At 36.0% G+C, this 19,788-nt stretch overlaps 1 protein-coding gene across 2 annotated transcripts in view; it reads right to left on the bottom strand.

The window, feature by feature from the left end:
• Positions 1–19,788, bottom strand: part of PDE3A (phosphodiesterase 3A) — a 314,743-nt gene that overhangs the window by 8,594 nt on the left and 286,361 nt on the right. For both annotated transcript variants that reach the window (XM_036889380.2, XM_036889381.2), the window contains 6 exons: positions 17,574–17,685; positions 11,768–11,881; positions 11,431–11,630; positions 9,593–9,796; positions 8,773–8,928; positions 6,729–6,981 (listed from right to left, as the gene is read on the bottom strand). In XM_036889380.2, coding sequence (XP_036745275.2) covers positions 6,729–6,981; positions 8,773–8,928; positions 9,593–9,796; positions 11,431–11,630; positions 11,768–11,881; positions 17,574–17,685 — 1,039 coding nt within the window. The remainder of the gene's footprint in view (positions 1–6,728; positions 6,982–8,772; positions 8,929–9,592; positions 9,797–11,430; positions 11,631–11,767; positions 11,882–17,573; positions 17,686–19,788) is intronic.

Genomic DNA, 19,788 nt, shown 5'->3' with positions numbered 1-19,788 from the left:
CCTTCTGCAGCCTGGCTTCTATCTATACCTCACTGCCCTCTTTTCTGTATATACACTGAATTCTTCTGCTTTCGAGCTGGTATTGCCCAACTGAGATACTCTTCTCAGTCACTGAAAACTCTTGTCCATTTATAATTTCAAGACCCATTCATATTTCACTGAATTCCTCTTCTAAGAAATAATCTCTTCTGAACTCTCATTGCACTCCATATATACTTCTCCACGTAGATAACTGTCTCCAGGTTTTTTCTTTCTCATTATGATTCTCTTTTTCTGGTAACTGTGTAACCAAAATCACTTAGAGGGAACTCTCATCCCTCCTTTCAATTTTGTATTTCTAGAAAAGTCTGTCAAACTCTACTTCCTCACTCACCCCCCCTGACAACACAGCAGAGTCACAGTCATTGGTCAATGGGTAGGTGAGTGACCCAAGTCAGGCCATTCAGAGTCCTTCCTGGGATTTTTCCCAGTGCCACGTAATGAGTATGGGGTCAGGGAGTGGGTCTTGGGATCTTTTCTCCTCTGCTTGTGTATCTGGAATGAAGCAAACATAGGGCCATAATTCCTATCGCGTGAAGAAAGCAAGGTTGAATGAATAAGGTGTCAGGTGAGTCAGAGACAACTGCAGGGGCAAGCATGGATACCAGCCACCATTGTGTTTACATGAACCAATATTATCCACTTTGTATATACTCCTTGATTGGAATTTTGTCACTTGTAACAAAAACAAGAAAAAATGTCCTAAATAACGTGCAAAAGGCATTTATTTTGTTCTTATATATTCTAGGCATTGGCTCCTCTACTAGATTATAACTTCTTTGATGGAGCCTTGTACAGACCTGTAGAGACCTTATACATGACAAGGCTCAGCAGATACACATTTAGTAAATAAATAAATTGCATTTTCTTATCACCAATTTCATGTTTCCAAATATGGAAGTACTAAAGACAATTTCACGGAATTGCATCTCTTGATTGAGGAAGTATAATAAAATCAATTTCAACAGAAGAAACATAAGGTGTTTTAAAGAACTTGAATTGATGTCATAATTCACTATTTAAGCTTCCAAGTTGTTATCTATTTATTCAACAGCTAATAACATGCCAAATATGCCAGGCTCTGGTGATTCATCAATGGACAAGAGAGAGAGAATGCTTGCCAGTCTGGAGCATTTATTCTAGTGGAAAGATAGAGAGTGAACAAGTAGGTACAATTATATGGAGTCTAACAAAGTATTTGAAAGGCAGCAAGAAAGAGGAACAACTCAACTGTGCAGATGCTGCATGATGATAGTGCTTGGACTAGGATGGAGTCAGGGAGATGAAGGTAAGAAGATCATTGTGATATGTAATTGTGAGGTTTAATACCAGGATTTTGGTAACGATTGGATGTAAGGAATAAGGAATATGGTGGAATCAAAGAAAACCCTGAGCTACCTGTCCTAAGCCGTTGAGTAGATGACGTAAGATGGTGGTTAGGCAACATGAGATCAGGAGCAGATTTGAGAGGAATGTTAAGTGTGAAGTGTCTCGGAGACCTCTAAGTAAGACAGGTAAAGTGGAAAGCTTGTCTTGGCTTAGAAGAGAGGTCTGTTCTTTTTTAAGCAAAAAGAATACAACTCAGTAACTTCATCTGAGTGCCCATTCCAGACTTAGACCAAGAATTTAGAAATAAAGCTAAGACCTTCCATTAGACTATCAACTTCCCTATCAACAGAGGTTTCTTATCCCTTTTGTGTGTACATCCACATAGCCCCACATTTCAGTAAATATTCAGTAAGACTAAATGAACCATGCCCCAGGTTCTGTTCCATGATTCCAAGTAAATGGTGAAGTGCTGATAAGTGATAAAAATGATACTGATATGAAAATATGGTCCACAGGAAATTCTGATCTGAGACTACATTAAAGAGTTAACAGTACAAGTTACAGGATATCAGCGTAGATATTTGGATTTACTTAATGAAGGGTAATGATTAACATGGTATGATCTGGAAGAAAAAAAAAAGAAGAAAAAAATGTTAATAGCAAAAAAAATAAAAAAAAGAGAAAGATAAAAGAAAAAATAGACAATTGCTTTGAAGTGTGCCAAAGGAACTAGATCTCTTGGAGACCATCCACCAAAATCTTTGTGGATATGTTAGTGATTCTTTCAACAGCTTTATTACAATATACCACAGAAATTTCTTGTACTTTATAGGATGTCATAAGACTGATTTTTAAAACATAATTCAGAAAAAGGACACTAAGTTGCCCTGAATTACTTTTGAACCATATAGACACATACAATTATTAAAATGAATGAATGTCAGTGGAATGGATATTCATGAGATGGACCTATCAATCAAACCTACTAACTAACAAGCAGTTTTCTGAATGCTATGGAAACAAAGACAAATTAGTCTTAATGTCTGTCTTAAAGGAGCTAACAATCTGTAAGAGAGACAGCTAAGAAGACAAAAAGTGAAATACACATGCTATGTTTATGACAGACATACACATGTGACCAAGTTGGCCTTAATATTCCCCCTAGCTTGACTAAACGTTAGACAGATTTCTTCCAGACTGTAGGTCTCTGGCTTCCCTTTTCTTAGAGCATTTACTTTATAAAACTTAGAATTACAAATATTTTCTCTCTCCCTTTTTTATGTAAATAAATCTCCCAATCTCTACCCAGTTTTACAACCCAGAAACATCTTTCTCAAGGGCCTGGGGGCCATCCCTTTGAAATGAAATCATCGGGGAAAAATAGGGTCCCTAACTTCCAGTCTGTGTGGGAAAGTAGGAACCTAACTTCAATAAGTACCAATTAGCAAACACAGAGGGCCTAGTCATCACTGACCAACTCCCATTGAAGGCCCACCAGTACTTTTTCACTAGCTCTTCCTAGTACTTAAAAATTCTCCTGCCTTTGTTTCAGTGAAGCTGAGTTCATTTTCTCTCCCCTACTGCAAAAGTCTTAAAGTTTTCCTTGCCATTTTTAACAAGTATACAATGCAATTTCTCTCTGACATCAAACATGCTGCCATAAGACACTCAATCTGTGAATGAATGAATAGGTAAGATTTATTCAAAGGACATGACACCTGAGATGAGATGTAAACTATGAGAATTAAATACACTGGGTGAAGAAGGGGCTGGCAGCATCCCAGGCAGAGTAAGGGGCATGTATACAGGCAGAGGGCAGGGGGCCCTGAAGAATGACATCAATTTCCTCATCTGAAAGCTTAACAAGGACTATAAATATATAAACTGAAATTTAAAGAAATCTGTATTCTTTCTACAAAAATAAGTAAAATGTATTATTACTATATCAGATTTTTAACAGCAAATCTTTAAAATTACTCTTCTACCAAAGCCATCTGTTGTTTATTTCTACTTTGTTTTTATTGTCAGTACAAATCAGCTTCCACTGAGAAAATTTTAAAAGTTTATATCGTTTTTAACCTAATCCTTTGAATCCAGAGAGTGACAGATGACCACTGGCCAAGGGACAGCCTTGAATCATGGTTATAGGAAACACTGTGCTGCTCAGGGTGATTATTCCATCTGAAAGTTACACACATTCATGGCAATGCATTTATAGGGAAGAATTTAACAAAAGCTCAATTTTTCTCCTTTTACTTTAAGGGCAGCCCCAGTGAGAGCAGCTGTTCTCTTACTAATGCTGTTAAACATTAGCAATAAACCTCTCTGGAATTAAACTGAATAAGGTGACGTAGAAGAAAGCTTGTACCAAATAAATTTGCGTAGATTAGAGTCTGCAGGTGGTCTAAAACACGCCTGTATTGGGAGCCAAAGTGTTCAGCACTGGAACCTTTTGAAATGAGAACAAAGAGCCTTTCATTGCTCGAATTCTAAATGCAGCTTAGTACTTCATTAGAAACCTCTTAGTTCGCTGTAGGAATTTTTCAGATTTAATTACGAGGTGGGGAAAAAGCTTTCTTTCCCCAGGATACCATATTGAAACATTTTATTCTGTGCTTCCTGGGAGATCTCCAAGTTTCACAAATGGCTGAGATTGTCGGTGCATATAATTTTTTGGAAACCTGAGTGTCAGGCTAGATGGAGTTAACCATCTTGGTCAATATTTATTCTGAAATTAAAGTCACTAAGAGTCAATAGCAATGGAGTTAAAAATGAGGAGCCCTGGGTTTCCTTGCTGGTTTGCAGAAACCATCTACACCTCGGGATGTTTCTTAAGCTTCTGAGCCCCAGTTTAGTCTTTCATAAAACGAGGTGGCTAAACTGGATGATCAAATTCTCTTCCATTTCTAAAAATCCATTATTTCATGGGGCCAATTTCCACTAGATCACGGACTACTTCAAAGATAATTTTTCAAAAGCTACGTATCACATCATTATTGATGGATGTTTTCAATTTTGATGGAAGGTGGTCAGTTGACTTTTAGAAGCTGTTAGCAAACAGGTCCAGAGAATCCTCATTCCTGCCTTAGTGAACATGACAAACATGGGAAGGTCGGGACAGTGACACATCAGAATCTGGAAGCCAGTGTGACAACGGAAACCTAGAGAACAGAAGGGGATTTGAATATTTGGTTGTTGCTAACACCAACCTTGACAAGTGGAGCCTGTTTACTCTCTGGGCCTGGGTGCTTCAATTCTTGATGCCTGTATTATGTATGTGTTTTTGTTTTTGTTTTGTTTTTCATATTTTTGAGTTTAAATAGCAATCAGGGCTCACGGAAAAAAAGCTTTTCCAGATGCTGAGCTGACAACACTTTCTAATATTATTCAGTGAAAAAAAAGAACTGTCCCATCCTTGGACAGATAGCCAACTACCTGACTCTTTGAAATGAAAACAAGTTAGAAAAAGAAAACTATTATACGTTTATTAAGTGAAGAAATGAATAAATAAGTCACATATCCCCATTCTTGGCTCCCACCTCAGAATCCTTGGATCAGCCCAAAATTTATAACAGAAACCTTTTTTACAGGCACCAAAGAAATAAAATATAATGGCTTTGATAATAGAATGTTGAAGGGAAACAACTTTTGATTTTCTTCCCCCATTCGGTACCCAAGTTAATATATAGGATAGAACTTAAGCAAAAATCTGACCTAACACCAAATTTGCAAAAACCCATCTCCATCAGTCTATAGTTAATAATGGCCTCTTTATCTGTGCTCATGGGAGTTTACAGCAATGTACTTATATGAGGGCATAATGGGTTAATACCTGTTAGAATATCTTTCTTTACTAGATGGCCAAAATGAACCAAGTCACACATTTTCCTGACTGTGCTAAAAAATAGGAACAAATGATCAGAATATTTCATTGGCAATATTTTTGTTAAAGGTTTTGAAAAATATTAATTTTGAGGTTGTCCTTTCTTTATGAAGGTAGGTAGAAACCACATACTATGTTCTCATGAACACTGTTGCGTTTGTACAATGTCACTGTAAGAGTTATGAGTTTTATTAATTACACTATTAGGGCCTCCTCCCCAAGGCAGGAAAAATAGAGAATATTTCAAGACATGAAGAAAAATAATGTTTTCATATTTGGATTGGATTGGCTACACGATGTACCCCAAATCAATGACTGGATGTGACCACTTCTCATTGTCACTATGGCCACCATCCTGCCTTGATGATAAGCATAGTCATTTCTCGCTTGATTAATTTTAACAGCCTAATCTTAACTCACTGCCCTTCTTAATTACCCTTTCTCCTACCCCAAACTTAAGAATATTCTCAATACAGCAGCTGAAGCAATTCAGTTAAAATATAAGTTGAATTACTAACTCTTCTGCTTAAAACCTCTGATGGCCTCCCATCTTACTCAGAGTAAAAGCCACATTCCACACTGTGACCTACAGAACCCTGCCTTTCATCTCTACACCGCCTGTCTCCCCAACCCCTTTCTTGTACCAGCCACCCCCTCTCCTCTGCTTCTCTCACCCCAGCTCCTGACGCCCCTTGAACACCTAGCTAATGCCCACCTTGGGTCATTTACCCCGATTGCTTTCCTTCCTCTTTGGAACAGTTTTCCCATATCTATTTCCATGGATCACTCCCTGACTTCTTTCAGTCTCTTTCTTTTTAAATTTCTTTCTTAGACCTCTTTATTTTACCTACAGTTGCAACCCTTCTCTGCAATACTTCATATCCCCCTTCTTTTTTTTTTTAACTCCAGTATTTATCAGTACCTCTCATACTATAGATTTACTGCCCTGTCTTGCTAAGTGTCTGCTGACCCCAATGCAAAATAAATCTTAAAGGGCAGGGTTTACTTTTTGTCTCATTTTTTTTCAGGACTCTATTTTCAGTATCTGGAAGAATGCCTGGCACAGTGTAGATGATTAATAAATTTCTGTGGAATGAATGAGTGACAGCTCCCTCTAACTGCTTCACATGGTCTTTCCCCAACCAAGCTAATAAGTCTAAGGTTGTTCTTCTTGGTACCTGAAATTCCCTTCATCTCTGAATCACTAAGATACTTTAAAGACTAGGCTTCAACTATTTAACTTCTTTTTCTTTTATGACAGAGAACATATCTTTCTATGAATATGTTATCATAACAGATCCTGTAGTCTGTAATTCCTATTATGATGATTTGGGGAAGGAAGGGCTATCCATAACCTAATGCAGCAGACGACATGGGGAGTCAAATGAGGTAATTCGTGGGAAGCATGAAATTCCTCCAAACCTGAGTAAGAGAACAATCCTACGAAAACAAGTTAGAAATACATTTTATAACTTACTTGGAGATTCATTACTTTCACAGACTTCCTCTTCATTTGGGGCTTCCTCCTCTTCCTCTTCTGGGTCATCCGTATCTCCTGACTCATCACTGTCTTCCACCCATTTCCCCGGCATCAGTCCTGCTGAGTCATAGGAGCTGCACAGAGGACCCACAATGTGAGAGATAAAGGATTCCTGAAGATTGGCCAACTGAGGAGCGGAACGGTCCATGAAAGGGCTTATTGGTAATCCAAGGCTGGCCTCTTCGTCACCCTAGAAAGAGCAATTGAGCAGGAACAGCCAATTAGAAAGGTAAATGAAAAGGAAAGCTTAAAATATAAGGAAAGTCAACGTTCGCTTGGCATCTAAAATTTGCAACTATGTAAGAGCCCAGAATCCCTGTGTGAACTCCCTCATTATGGGACTGCTAAGAGATTCTACCTAAATTACCAAGATTCCTGTAGAAACGCTTTGCTGTCATTTACCACTTTTGTGATCCTGAGGTTTTGGCCTTTGGTCAAGGGGAAATACAAGAAATGGCCTAATGCCTCAGTAGATAACATTTGTTATCACACTAGTTAGTGCTCCTTATATTAGAATATAAATGCACCTTGAAACATAATGCTGGGAATGATTACTAAACAAACACACAATTTAGTGTGTTAGCCTTTTTTTGCCTTGACTGCCAGAAAGCTTAAAATAATTTATCGCACAATGAAAGTTGCTACCTTAACCCAGCTTTTAGTTTAATTATATCTTCTGTGATTATATGGGTTTTGATATTCTTATTTATCTGTTTAATAGCACTACTGTGCACATGTTTTACCTTGAACTGCTTTAAATCTTCCTGAAAAAAAAAAACAACACATTGTAAACCTGTTATCACCTATACCAAAGGATCAGTAACAGTTATGACAATGTAGTAGAAGAGGTGTTATATGGATTTTCCTTTGTCTGTTTTTTTTCTGTATTTCAATATTTCAGGATTTCTTATGAATTAATCTCATTCCTAGGAATGACAATACATTATTTTTCCTGGAAGGCACAAATCTTTTTTTCTACATATGAGTCCTGACTAAAATGCCCACAAAAGTTCTTTCTAATCTCTGTTTAACTATGTCCAGTGACAGGCAATTTATTACTTAATAAGGTTCCTCATCTATTTCTGGATGCATTTATACTACACATTTCTTTCTGACACTGAATTTCTTTCTGAAATCAATCTCCCCATAACCTCTATAGACTGGTTACCCATACACCCTTTTTAGGAAAGCAGAAAGGAATCTGATGTTTCTTATAAATCAGATCGTTTGCTAAGTAGTTTGATAATTTATTACCTTCTTTAACTCTGCAATTAAAGATTATGATAAATTTAATCCTAAATATGTATGTCAGTCTTTTGTGGATCTGAAGACAGTTATTCTATCACCTCTATTCTCCCCCCACCCCAGGTACATATCTTCACTTCTTTCATGTTCATTTATGTCACTGATCCCTAAACCATGTTAAGAGAATGTTTCACAATACTAACCACTAAATTTCAAGTATAATCTGATTAGTTAGGGTAATGGGAAGATCCCCTTGTACTTATGTTTTCATGGTAGATTTTTTGAGAGTGTGTTGACTATCTATCACATTATTATGTCAAATGTCTTTTTTAAGCTTTTCCATATAGTGTTGTTATCAACTCTATTAGAAAAGTAAATGAACTTAATCTGATATATAATTCATCCACATAAATTTAAACTAGTTTCTAGTGTAGTAAATTTATAAAAGAACAGTATTTAAATGGTCTCCCCTCACGTCTCACAAGGTTATTCCATTATCTTAGTATCTTACTTCCACCCAAATATTTGCAAAAAACTTTATGTCAAAGTTTTTATAGTTACAGTTTAGCCCAATTTTTTGTCATTTTTTTATCCTCTGATTAAAACTGACTAGTGCATTTTCTGATGTTAGAGTGAATATGAAATAGATTGATCATACTTTTACAACTTTTGGAAGCTCTGGTGAGTTTATGAGCAAGCCTAAGTGCAGACCAAGATAAACAGCTATGTTAGTTACCTGTTCATAAAATTCATTGACAATACCCTCTGTCCACTGAAGATGGAGCTCTTTACTTTTAGCTGGCCCATTGATATCAGCCAACTTTATACACATTTGACAAACCAGTAGACGATCATTTTCATTGGTCCAATCTATTCCAACATCATCATTCACCTGTTTGAGGGACAGAATTAAATGTGTTTTGCCTCACCGAAAGCAAAAGTTGAACAAGAGAATCTTTGCCTGTCTTCCTACCAGGTAGAGATCAAAATACCAAGTAATAAAGAAATTCTCAGCTCTCTCTAACAATGTTTTGGCTTGCATAAATTAATAGTAAAATAGTTCATCAAAAAAGTAAAATAATGAATGATGGATAATTATTAATTATGAAAATAAGTGCTATTTAAAATTAGAGGGTATGTTATCACTGACTGTTAAATGAATATAGCTTCAAATGACAGATTTTCTTGAGTTAACATTTGGATATCTATGTGTGTTGGATGTATGAAATTTTCTCTCAGGGTTTTGACCTTTGCTGCTGCCAGATAATGTGTTAGTATACCACAGAAATGAGAACAAAGGAAATCAAACAAAACCAGAATGACAGCTAGGATTTTATTTCTCTGCAGCAAAAGGTATAATATACATAGATAGCACCTCAAATTTTCAGATTTCTAGATTGGGACTAATGCCTATATATCTGCTTCTTGGACATTTTACTCCAGTTCATGTTCACGTTTGGCATAAGAAGTGAGAGCAATGAGTTTTGTTTAACATTTTGGTTCCATGAAATCTTTCAATATGGCCAAAAAGTGAAGACAGGTACAAATCTAGTTACCTTGGCATTAAATTTGGTTACGAAGTCAAAGTGTTTCTTCAGGTCAGTGGCCAAAATGGCTTCAATGACAAGGAAACGGAAATGCTTAAATTCCACGTGGTCAAGGTTAACTAAGAAGTTATACTCTGGCCGGGACATGAAAAGATTCCATGCAGCAGCTGCGTGATGATTCTCCAAAACTGAGCGATCGTTGTAGAGCACCGCCTGGGCAAGTAAGTTAAGAGAGTAAAGAGTTCAACTTTGTAAATTAAAAAAAAAACACAAAAATAAATGAAAACACACAGAGCTCTGGGAATCCTCTTTTTTTCATGGAACACAAAAATGAAATCTTCTGACTGCTGGTGATTAAGAAACACTATTGCAATTACATCGACTCTTCTTGACTGCTTTTCTTGGTTAAATTTTCCTTTTTTTTTGTAAGATGAAGTTCATTTCTTTGAAACTTGATTCCAAAGTCTTATAAATGAGGAGCTTAGAGTTAGCTTCTGTCAGATTTCTTTACAAGGAATTTAACTATTAAAAAATATGCAAATATGCTAATATCCCTAAGAGGTAACTCAGTTACTTTCTGTATCTAGACTAAGAATTACCTTCTCCTAGTTAAACACATATGACTAGTGAAGAGGAATGGAATTGTTGAGAAGCCCATAATTTAAAATAGTCTCATCCCACAATCAGCCACAGGAGATATCACCCCTTATCTAGTAAATGAAGGTATATAGTAAATACACCTTGGAAGAAATATACTTTGGAATTCTCTAATAATGCTGAGGGGTGCTGCAAAGGAGGAAGTTGCCTAAAAAATGACTGAAAACTACTGTGATAGACAGATAATAAAGGGGAAAAAAGGCATAAAGACAAAAAGGAAAGACTGAGTATATGAAAATTAATACTGAAGGAAGTAAAAAGGCCTACATGTGTAGGAAAATCTGCATGGTGGATGGTGCTGGCAAGATAATTTGCCTCACTATCTTCAAGGACAATAATCCCGATGTATGAAGGATACACTAAGAGAAGTTAAAGTAGGTAGTCTGGGAAAAAAAGTCAGGATATTTTTATTATATACAGATGAGGGGAAAATTCTAGACTGGTCTATAAGACATAGGATGGGAGTTTGGTAAAAAACAAAATGCAAACAAGAAAAAAAGGATGGGATCAGATTAGTCTCTAGGTCCTCTAGAAAGAAAAATAGGATCTGGGAATAGTTAGTAACAGGAGTCCAGCTGATTAAATCAAAGAGAAGCTTAATGAGTTTAACTGTATAGATGGAGATGCCTACATACTTAGTGATTAATTTTGATGTAAATTTAAATATATATGAAAATGAACTTCTTTGAAGTTATTGTTTTAGAACACTGTGTTCTAAAATTCCTCTCAAATAATTTTTATTTCCTACTAACCAATAGAAATGCCAAAAGTATATCACTGCTATAATAAATACATTTCTAAAGAATGAGATTTACATATAAAGGAGCCTTACATTCTTAAAAGTCGAGAAAGATTTGGTTTTCTAATCTTTTCAGAAAGGGACTTCTGTATAGAATGGATTTTCTTTGTTGAGGAGGTTCACTAACATGAATGCAAGTAGTTTCCTAAGAAGAAAATTAAGAGGGGGTCCCCATTTGGGTAATAAATTGTTTAACTGCCATTAATATCTTGGAACAAACTGTGGTATCTTTTCAAAATCAGCATGGTCTCTAAGAATTTAATCCTAAGGCTAAATATAGCTTGGCACAGATTCACCTGGTCCCTATTATACATCAAAGTTATAAAATTCATTTTCTTCAGGGAAATCTCTAAACTGAGTTATTTCTTGTTATCAAAATGGAAAGATTCACCTGAGGGGCACTAGTCGCAACGAGGAAAGCGTTAGTCCTTCCGGGGTGGTCATAATCATGCATGGCAGCCGCTACATACAGTGCCATCAACTCCAGGGCAGGGATATTGCCAGACAGGCATCCGTATTTATCATCTGGCACATTATACATTTTTGAGAATACATATCCCATATGTCCATGTGCAAATCCACTGTCAGAATCTGAGAAGAGAAAATAAAAGTAACAGAAATTTCTTGTCACTGTTACATTGGTATCATGTGCCTTGACTTCCTTTTTAAAAAAACACTCTTTTGTTCCCCTAGTTCCACAAGGGTGTGCACATATACTTAATATGTACCTGAATCACTTACTGATCCGTGATCATTAATCACAGTTGAGAGGCCTGGAACGGGCTGCGTGGTGAGATACCAAACAGCATGTAAGACGTCAGTGGCATGGATTCTGTTATGATCTGTAACCAATGTAAAGGAACAGTCATTAAACTGTGAACTCTGGCGTCCAAGGACTCAGAGTGCCATCTACTGGATAAATAGTTGAGTTCTAATATTTTAATAACCCCTGGGAAAGACAGCCAAACATTCTAGGACAAAATACTCTTTGATTACTCTTCCATTACTCCACAATATCCATAGTAACAAGAGGAAAAAAATTCAACACTCACAACATCCATTATGCATGCAGTAGTCTGAAACGGAAAATTCTGTGTCTAGAGTCTACCAGAAACTGAACATATATAAGAAACTCACTATGTGAAACAACTGTGATGTTTACTCTTGTACTTATTTCCAGGCTCCTGAATAAGACTATGCAGAGGATCAGAATAAAAGAAAGTCCCATGACTGACTAAACTAGGTCAGATCCATGGTCTACACCACCCAATAAGTCATCTCTGATAAATGGAACCCAAATACAATCTATGACTAACAGAACATAGTACGCGTCTTCTAAATCAAATTTAAAACACTGTAATGAAAAGGAATAATATATATTTTAAATGTAGATTAAATCCACAGAGCAAAATTCAAAACCAGAATCAATGATGTTCTCTGATCTACAAATTCTAATTTGGAAATTCTACAGTTTTAGGAAATGCCTCAAGAGGAAAATAAAAACCTCTTTGGATAATAATATCAGGAGGTAAGTCATTTAGAAAAGTAAAAACTATGGGAAAACCAAATGCCCTAGTTATAAGGTTGTTATCATGGAAAGAGGGTCTGTTCTGTAGGCACCTTCAGCTTCTACTGAGCCATCACCAAAGGCCCAGGGTGCTCTTGGCTTGCCTTTTTTCTGGTGCAATTCTTCCAAGATTTTCTCTTACTTATCTGCCCCTTCATAATACTTCATTGATTAATATGCTTTATCCTAAATATGCTAACTTGACACATTTTATTTCTGATGACAAACTGTGATACAGTTTCCATCTCCAATATAATAATCACATCTCTGAACAATACTCAACAGATGAGAAAACAGAAGAGAACAGGAAGAATGAGAATGGGGATTTGAGAGAAACACCTTTCCCTGGTCAGGGAAGAAAGAAGAAACTGACTGTGGTGTTGGCAGTGCACAGGGGGAATGCAGGTATGTGGTACCTATTTCCTACATTTCTGGCAACTCTTAGGAGTTGGTCTTTAAGTGATGATGCAGCTAAATCTTAGGTAAACCCTCCAGGAGTTCAGTTAAGGGCTGGGAGAGGGTTTAAGATTATGCCTTCAGAGGAGCTTAGAAAAAAAAGCACTCCTAGACTCCAAAGGGGGAAACAGTAAAACCTGGGCATTGTGCGATTGCCAGACGTGAAGACCGATACTACCGAGTCCCCCAACACTATCTAATATTATAAAATCGGAGTCTGTATCTCTGTGTCCAGACTATCTCACGTGACTTAAGACCATAACATTTTATGTCTGAAACTGTGCTATGTACAAAGTCGATCATGCTAGAAGCTTCTGGATTTAGAACAGATCAGATTTCATCTCTGCTCTGATATTTATTTCCTATGTTCCCTTGAGTGGGTTACTTAAAACTGAGTCTCATTTCCTTATCTTAAAAATGTGGATAGTAACAGTGTCTATTTTACAGTGCAACTGGGAGAATTAGAGAAAGGAATGTATTTTAAAGTGTGTGACTACACAATTAGCTTGTGATTATTATAAATATCACTCATATAAAATAAATTATTCCTGCTAAAACAAAATGGTGAATTAGCATAGATAGCCAGTTTTCTCCCCAAATCAATGCTGGATTTGTACAAATAGAATAGAAGGACCAAAACAGAAGCTACGTTAAGCCCTTGGGGAGGAAGAAGGCATGATGAGACCTGGTAGAGGGAGAAAATGACAGCTGGGGCTGTTAGGATATGTTTGGAGGGAGCTCCTGAGATAGGTTCTTTGCTTTACCCCTTTTGCAAGCTGGGCAGATTGCTATGCACAAGTGATCACCACTACTACTCAACGGCAGAGGATCTGTGCACACGCCCAGCACTGCCAGGTTGATGTTGCATTATCAGCGTGTTGGCAGAGCTGTCTGGGGTGAGAAATAGACAACACTGAGTACAGGTGGACTTCCAGTTCTTGAGCAGTTCTTACTTCCTGCCCCATTCCCCACCCCAAGGCCCAGATCCAGAAGTTTTTATGGGTAATTTTGTAAACTCTCAGTGAACACACAAGCCTATCTAAATAATTTAGTGCTGAAAATACATAAAGAAGGGAAGCTACCAAACTCATTTTATGAGGCTTAGTATAATCTTGATTCAGAAACAAGGTAAAGAAAGTATAAGAAAAAATAATACCTTTTTTGCTTTGGAGTATTTGCTTAGGAGCTAACCAAACCTAATTCTTTAAAAATGTATATATAAATATATGTGTGTATATATATATATATATATATATATATAAATAAAACTCTTTAAAAATACATATACATATATATGTGTGTGTGTCTGGTTAATCATGTGTAGATCCTAGGAGAATTCCACTTTCATGATCCCTTAATCAGGATGGAAAATTATCTGCCTTGTAAACAGTCAGTAACATGCTTATTAAACAAATTTTACTTAGCATGTACTATGTGCAAGCAGTGCTGGTATTGCTGTTGCTCTCACGATTAACACTCTGGTGACTGACTGGGGAGCAAAGACCCCAAGGAGAGAAGCTAGCTAGGTCAGCAAAGGGAACTGACAGGTTTCTGCAGGCTGACACGACATGCTCAGAGATTTATTTTCTTCCTCTGCCCATGGTAGGCAACTGAGAGGGATAAGGAATGATGTCAGAGCTCTCCTTATTTTATTCTTATTATCACCCCTCTTCCTTCATCTCTGCATTCTGGACAAGCCCCTCTCTTGATAACTCCCTCATCCACCTGATAACAGAAACACACATGCACGTTGCCACGTCATATGCCCTCCCTCTCTTCCAGAGCACGCCCATCTCCCTCTTCTATCTTGACACGCTTGTTTTCTCTTCTTTTCTCTTATCCCTCAAACACAGAGTTTAAGGGAGCTAGTATGGAGGGCTGGAGCTATATGTAAGACACACAGACTTTTAGACCTAAAATTATAATGCTCAGCTTAAAATTCTGTCTATACTCGTATGCACCAAAGGGTTAGGGGAAGTGCTAAGGAACAGAAGCAACATTTTCAATGCTTTTTTTCCTTTAGAATATAATTATTCATAGTTCTACCCTTCTAGCTTGTGCCATGCCATCTCAGCTTTGAAATAAAATAAAGCACTCTCAAAAGTATTTGAGACCATGAATATTACCTGTTGACTTATCTTCTTTACTAGCCAATATGCCCAACTGAAAGGGACTATAAAAAATATGAAACATTATTTATTTCTGTGCAGTTGAGTATATTTACCTAGTTTATCTCTGTGCAATTGAGTTAATTATACCTAAAATCATCCTAATTTTTATCTGACATTTTCATTAGGGAGTTGCCTATATTTATTACCTTGCTCAATGCTATTCCCTGAAATAACTATTTCTTTGTCTATCTGAACCTATTTTAAAATTAAGATCCTTCAAATTTTAGTAAGAGTTCTGCATACAGATGTAAAAGCTTTCATAGTTTCTCTCTTAGAAATTGTTAAGTGTGTACCTAGAAGTATAACAAAATTTAGTTTCTAATATTTTAGGTCATTGTCATATTAGAGTTATTCTAATCCCATTTGGTTACTCTTGGACTTTTTCAATTAGTTATGGGATTATTCAGATAGAACCATTAGAAGTAGAATAAAAGTATTATTAAAAATAAACATAGAACAAATGTTTGTGTGTGCTGATTAACAATAAACAAAGCTTTTTATAAATATCCATATTAGTTCAATTTTACAACACTACCTCATGCAAAGTGTTATTATTTAAAAGTAATCACCACTCAAGCTAAAACTTTCCTTTGAGAAGATGCAAATAAATTCCCTTTATGGAAAGTATCTGGGGCTTTGAATAAATCAAATAGGTTTATCATAACAAATTGTTTTCACATGGCATGAAGAAACCACCAGGAAAAACCATTTCAGGAAAAACATCTATTCACTTGTAACATATAAAAATGTAGTAGGAAAATGTAAAAATGAATAACAAAATTTAGAATCTTCTTTTTATACTTAAATATGGGTCAACTTTCCCTATGATTTAATGATATACTTCCTAGAGGAAAGTAAGTAGTAATATCAATTTGCACTCAATGGAATTTGGAAATCACTGATTATTTTAGTAAAATATATTTGGAAATATAACAATTTGTGAATTTAGTCTGTTGACTAAGAAAATGGCATTAAGAAAGCAGGGCTTATCTTGAGATCATTTCAAACTACCCCCTTTTTCTTCTCTCTCTTCCAACTTCCATGGCCCCATTGACCAGATCTTCCCCAGGGGCCCAGTGTTCTTAAGCTCTTCTTCACTCTCTCCTTCCTATTCTGCCTGCATTTTTTCTCCCACCTTCTGCAACATATCTCATTTGTAGATTCAATTCTTCCTTCTCTTTTCCTATGGCACACCATACCATCAGCTGTGGTTTCACTCCAGTGTAGCATGTGGATGGCATATTATAATGTTAATAATGGATCACTAGGTTAATGCACTACCCCTTTCTAGAAATACCTATGCTTTATCTGTTTCCATGTTTTATTTAACATCAAGTCATTGCAACCCCAAAAAGATACAAGGTTCTAAAGTCAAAGGTACATAAAAGCAAATTTAAAACTGAAAGTTAAAACATGATTAGATAACCCATTTCCAAGTCATGCTCCAACCACTATATGCTTGGTTCTTTTTCTTTCTGTGCATTCATTTCCTAAAAGTACCACAGGATTTCCACACATTATCATAATTTCCTAATTCAATTTGCAGACATTTTCTTCAGCTCCATACATGTTGTGGCATGTAGGACAATTCTACTTATGTGTTCTAAATTATACCTGAAACACTATGTACTGAAAATTTAATTTAATATTTCCTCTGTTTGAATTTCTCATGATTTTAAATGAGAGATTGCTCTCACACTAGTCAAAGTTCTAACGCTTGAAAACGTGGTGCTGTCCTTTCCTTGGTCTTCACATTTATTTGATTTTTAAACTGTTCATATTAAAGTCTCTACAACCACTTCCAGATGTCTCGTCTTCTCCATTTTATAATTAGACCATCATCTTCCTGTCCCTCTACTCCCAGCCAGGTTTATTTTATATTGAAAAGCTTCATTCGTTAGTGATTTAACTCTACAGATGCCACAACAAAAGTTGAGTTCACATAATAAAAGGGGCACATTATAAAATGAGCAATACGTTTATATTTAGCACACACTTAAATTGGACTTCCTGTGCAAGGCTCTATTATAATCCCTTCCGAACTATTACCTCATTCTATCCTCATAACAATCCTATGAAGCAGATATTACATTCCTATTTAATAGATTAAGAAATGAGTCATACGGAGGTTAAGTAAGACCCAGGGTTCCCCACAGCTAGTAAGTGAAGGGGCCAGGAGTCTAACTCAGGCTATTATCACCTATTCACTATACCATGTGGCTATATGGAGTGCTTACAATGTGTAATTTTTGTACTACCTGCTAATGATTCCATTTTGTATTATTCAGAGCAGATTCAACAGATTTTAGAAGTATTACTTTGCAAATAACTTATACTTACAAGGAATTTCCCTGTATCCAATCTCCAGAGCATGAAAATAATTCATAAATTCCCTGACTGGAATTTTAAAAGCCTCAAAGAGGCCCATGTCTTCAAAAAGTCTGTATGATACCTGTAAAAGAAGAAGACAAAAGACTTAGAAAACATCCCAGGGTGTGTGAACATGAAAAGAAAAAAAAAAAAAAGAGTAGAAAATTAACCCCATTAATTTACAGCCAGTAGAGATACTTAATGGAGCAATAAATCAAATAGATACTCAAGATCTCTATGTGCCTACCCCTTGCATTTCCTGTCCACAAGGGTTATATAATCTGTTTTTAAAGGTAGAGACATACCCCCAAAAACCAGCCAACCAAAACAGGAGTATACACTACAAAATATGTCAAGACTAAACTGTGTGTTATATATATAACTACTAAATTCCCAATTGCATAATACATACTATAAGAAAAAAACGAGAGAAAGTTCTAATTCAGACTAATTTAATTTTTTTTAAAAGAGCTTTCCAGTGGATAGAGGATTCATGATCATTTCTTACTGAAGGATAAAGGGAAAGAATGATGAGAGGAAAAGGGTCTCCTTTATTAAAATATACAATTGACCCTTGAACAACATGGGTTTGAACTGTGTGATTATACACCATTTATACACAGTTATTTTTCAATAAGTATACTGAAAATTTTTGAGATTTGTGAGTTTGAAAAAGCATTTTTTTTTACAGTATATAATACATACAACAAATTTTTTTTTGATAATTGTGTATATTATTAGTAAGATCTCTGGTCAACACTAGGCTATTAGTAGTTAAATTTTGGGAGAATCAAAAGTTATACATGGATTTTCGACTACACCAGGGGTCAATGCCCCTAACTTCTGTGTTGTTCAAGGATCAATTGTATAAAGAAAACAGATTTATTCTAATCCAATATGAATAACAATGTCTAAACTATTTTTCCTCACTTGGCTTCTCTCCTCCTGTGAATATCTATCCTCCTTCCAACTATTTTCACAGCTCTGGTGACTCAAATTAAGTGAATATCTTTGGATGTAACTGGCACACTTGATATGCAAATGATGAAGCCAAAAAGAGGTACAGAGGAAGGCAATTGGGAGAGAAATTATTCATGTGGCAGAATGGCATACGGCACCACTTAAAGTGGCCCTACTTCATGTCACAAAAGCGGTGTTGGTGATAATTCAGGAGACCTTAAGAAAGAATTATTCATTTTTCTTATCTGCATTCCTTCTTAAAATTCTCTTGAAATATTTCTTCAAAATCTTCAACATACTGTTCCATAGTTAAATTGCTATCTTTTGTTATTGAATCTAAATTTTTTATTATATATTGTATGTTTATACATTCAATATTTATCACACACATTATGTACATAGGCATACTAGAGGACACAAAATGGAGAATCTCATGCATGTGCCCTCAGGAAGACAAAACTTAAGGACTGTGAAACTGATTTTCCATAAGTGCCCGATTACCAAAAAATGGTAATATTGGAATTTTTTTAAATGATAGGGAGTTGATCAGGGGCAGTCTCCTATCAACCTTGTATTTATGGTTTCCAGATGCATGAACGACCCAGCCCAGCCTGTCTTGCAAAATAAGCTGAACTGAGCTTTGTTGGTAAGACTGGATTGGTTTTGTCTGCTTGGAGAATTTTCAAAGTTGGTCTCCATTAGTTTTTTATTTAACTGAACTCCCCACTCTTTACATTCCCTGCTCATCTATACAGCCTACCCCAAAACCTCAATGGACTCACCTGTACCTTGCTCTAGTTTTGCAACTGAATTGCCATTCCTCTATTTTCCCCCATTTCTGACAATTTTTAGCTTGTCTCAGTTTACCTCATTATTTAGTCAATCTGACTGAAAAAGGGATTGATCCATTCAGCAAATTTCTATTGAGTGCCTACACATACTCTCTATTGTATAAGGCATATATAGGTGAACAAGACTATAAGAAGTTCTTGTATATAAATACCTAGTGAATTTAACTATGCATGTCACTTCAATAATAATAATAATAAATGCTGATGTATATATATATATATATATATATACACACACACATACATACACATACACACACACATACATACATATAGATTTTGGAAAAATTCTATATACACCATAAAAACATATCTTTGGTTGGTTGCTTCTTGGGGTATGTCTTTACCTTTGGCAAAAGGCTATATCTATCTAT

The sequence above is a fragment of the Manis pentadactyla genome, chromosome 14, assembly GCF_030020395.1.
Source record: "Manis pentadactyla isolate mManPen7 chromosome 14, mManPen7.hap1, whole genome shotgun sequence".
Lineage (NCBI taxonomy): Eukaryota > Metazoa > Chordata > Mammalia > Pholidota > Manidae > Manis > Manis pentadactyla.
This window is presented reverse-complemented; position numbering and strand designations above follow the sequence as displayed.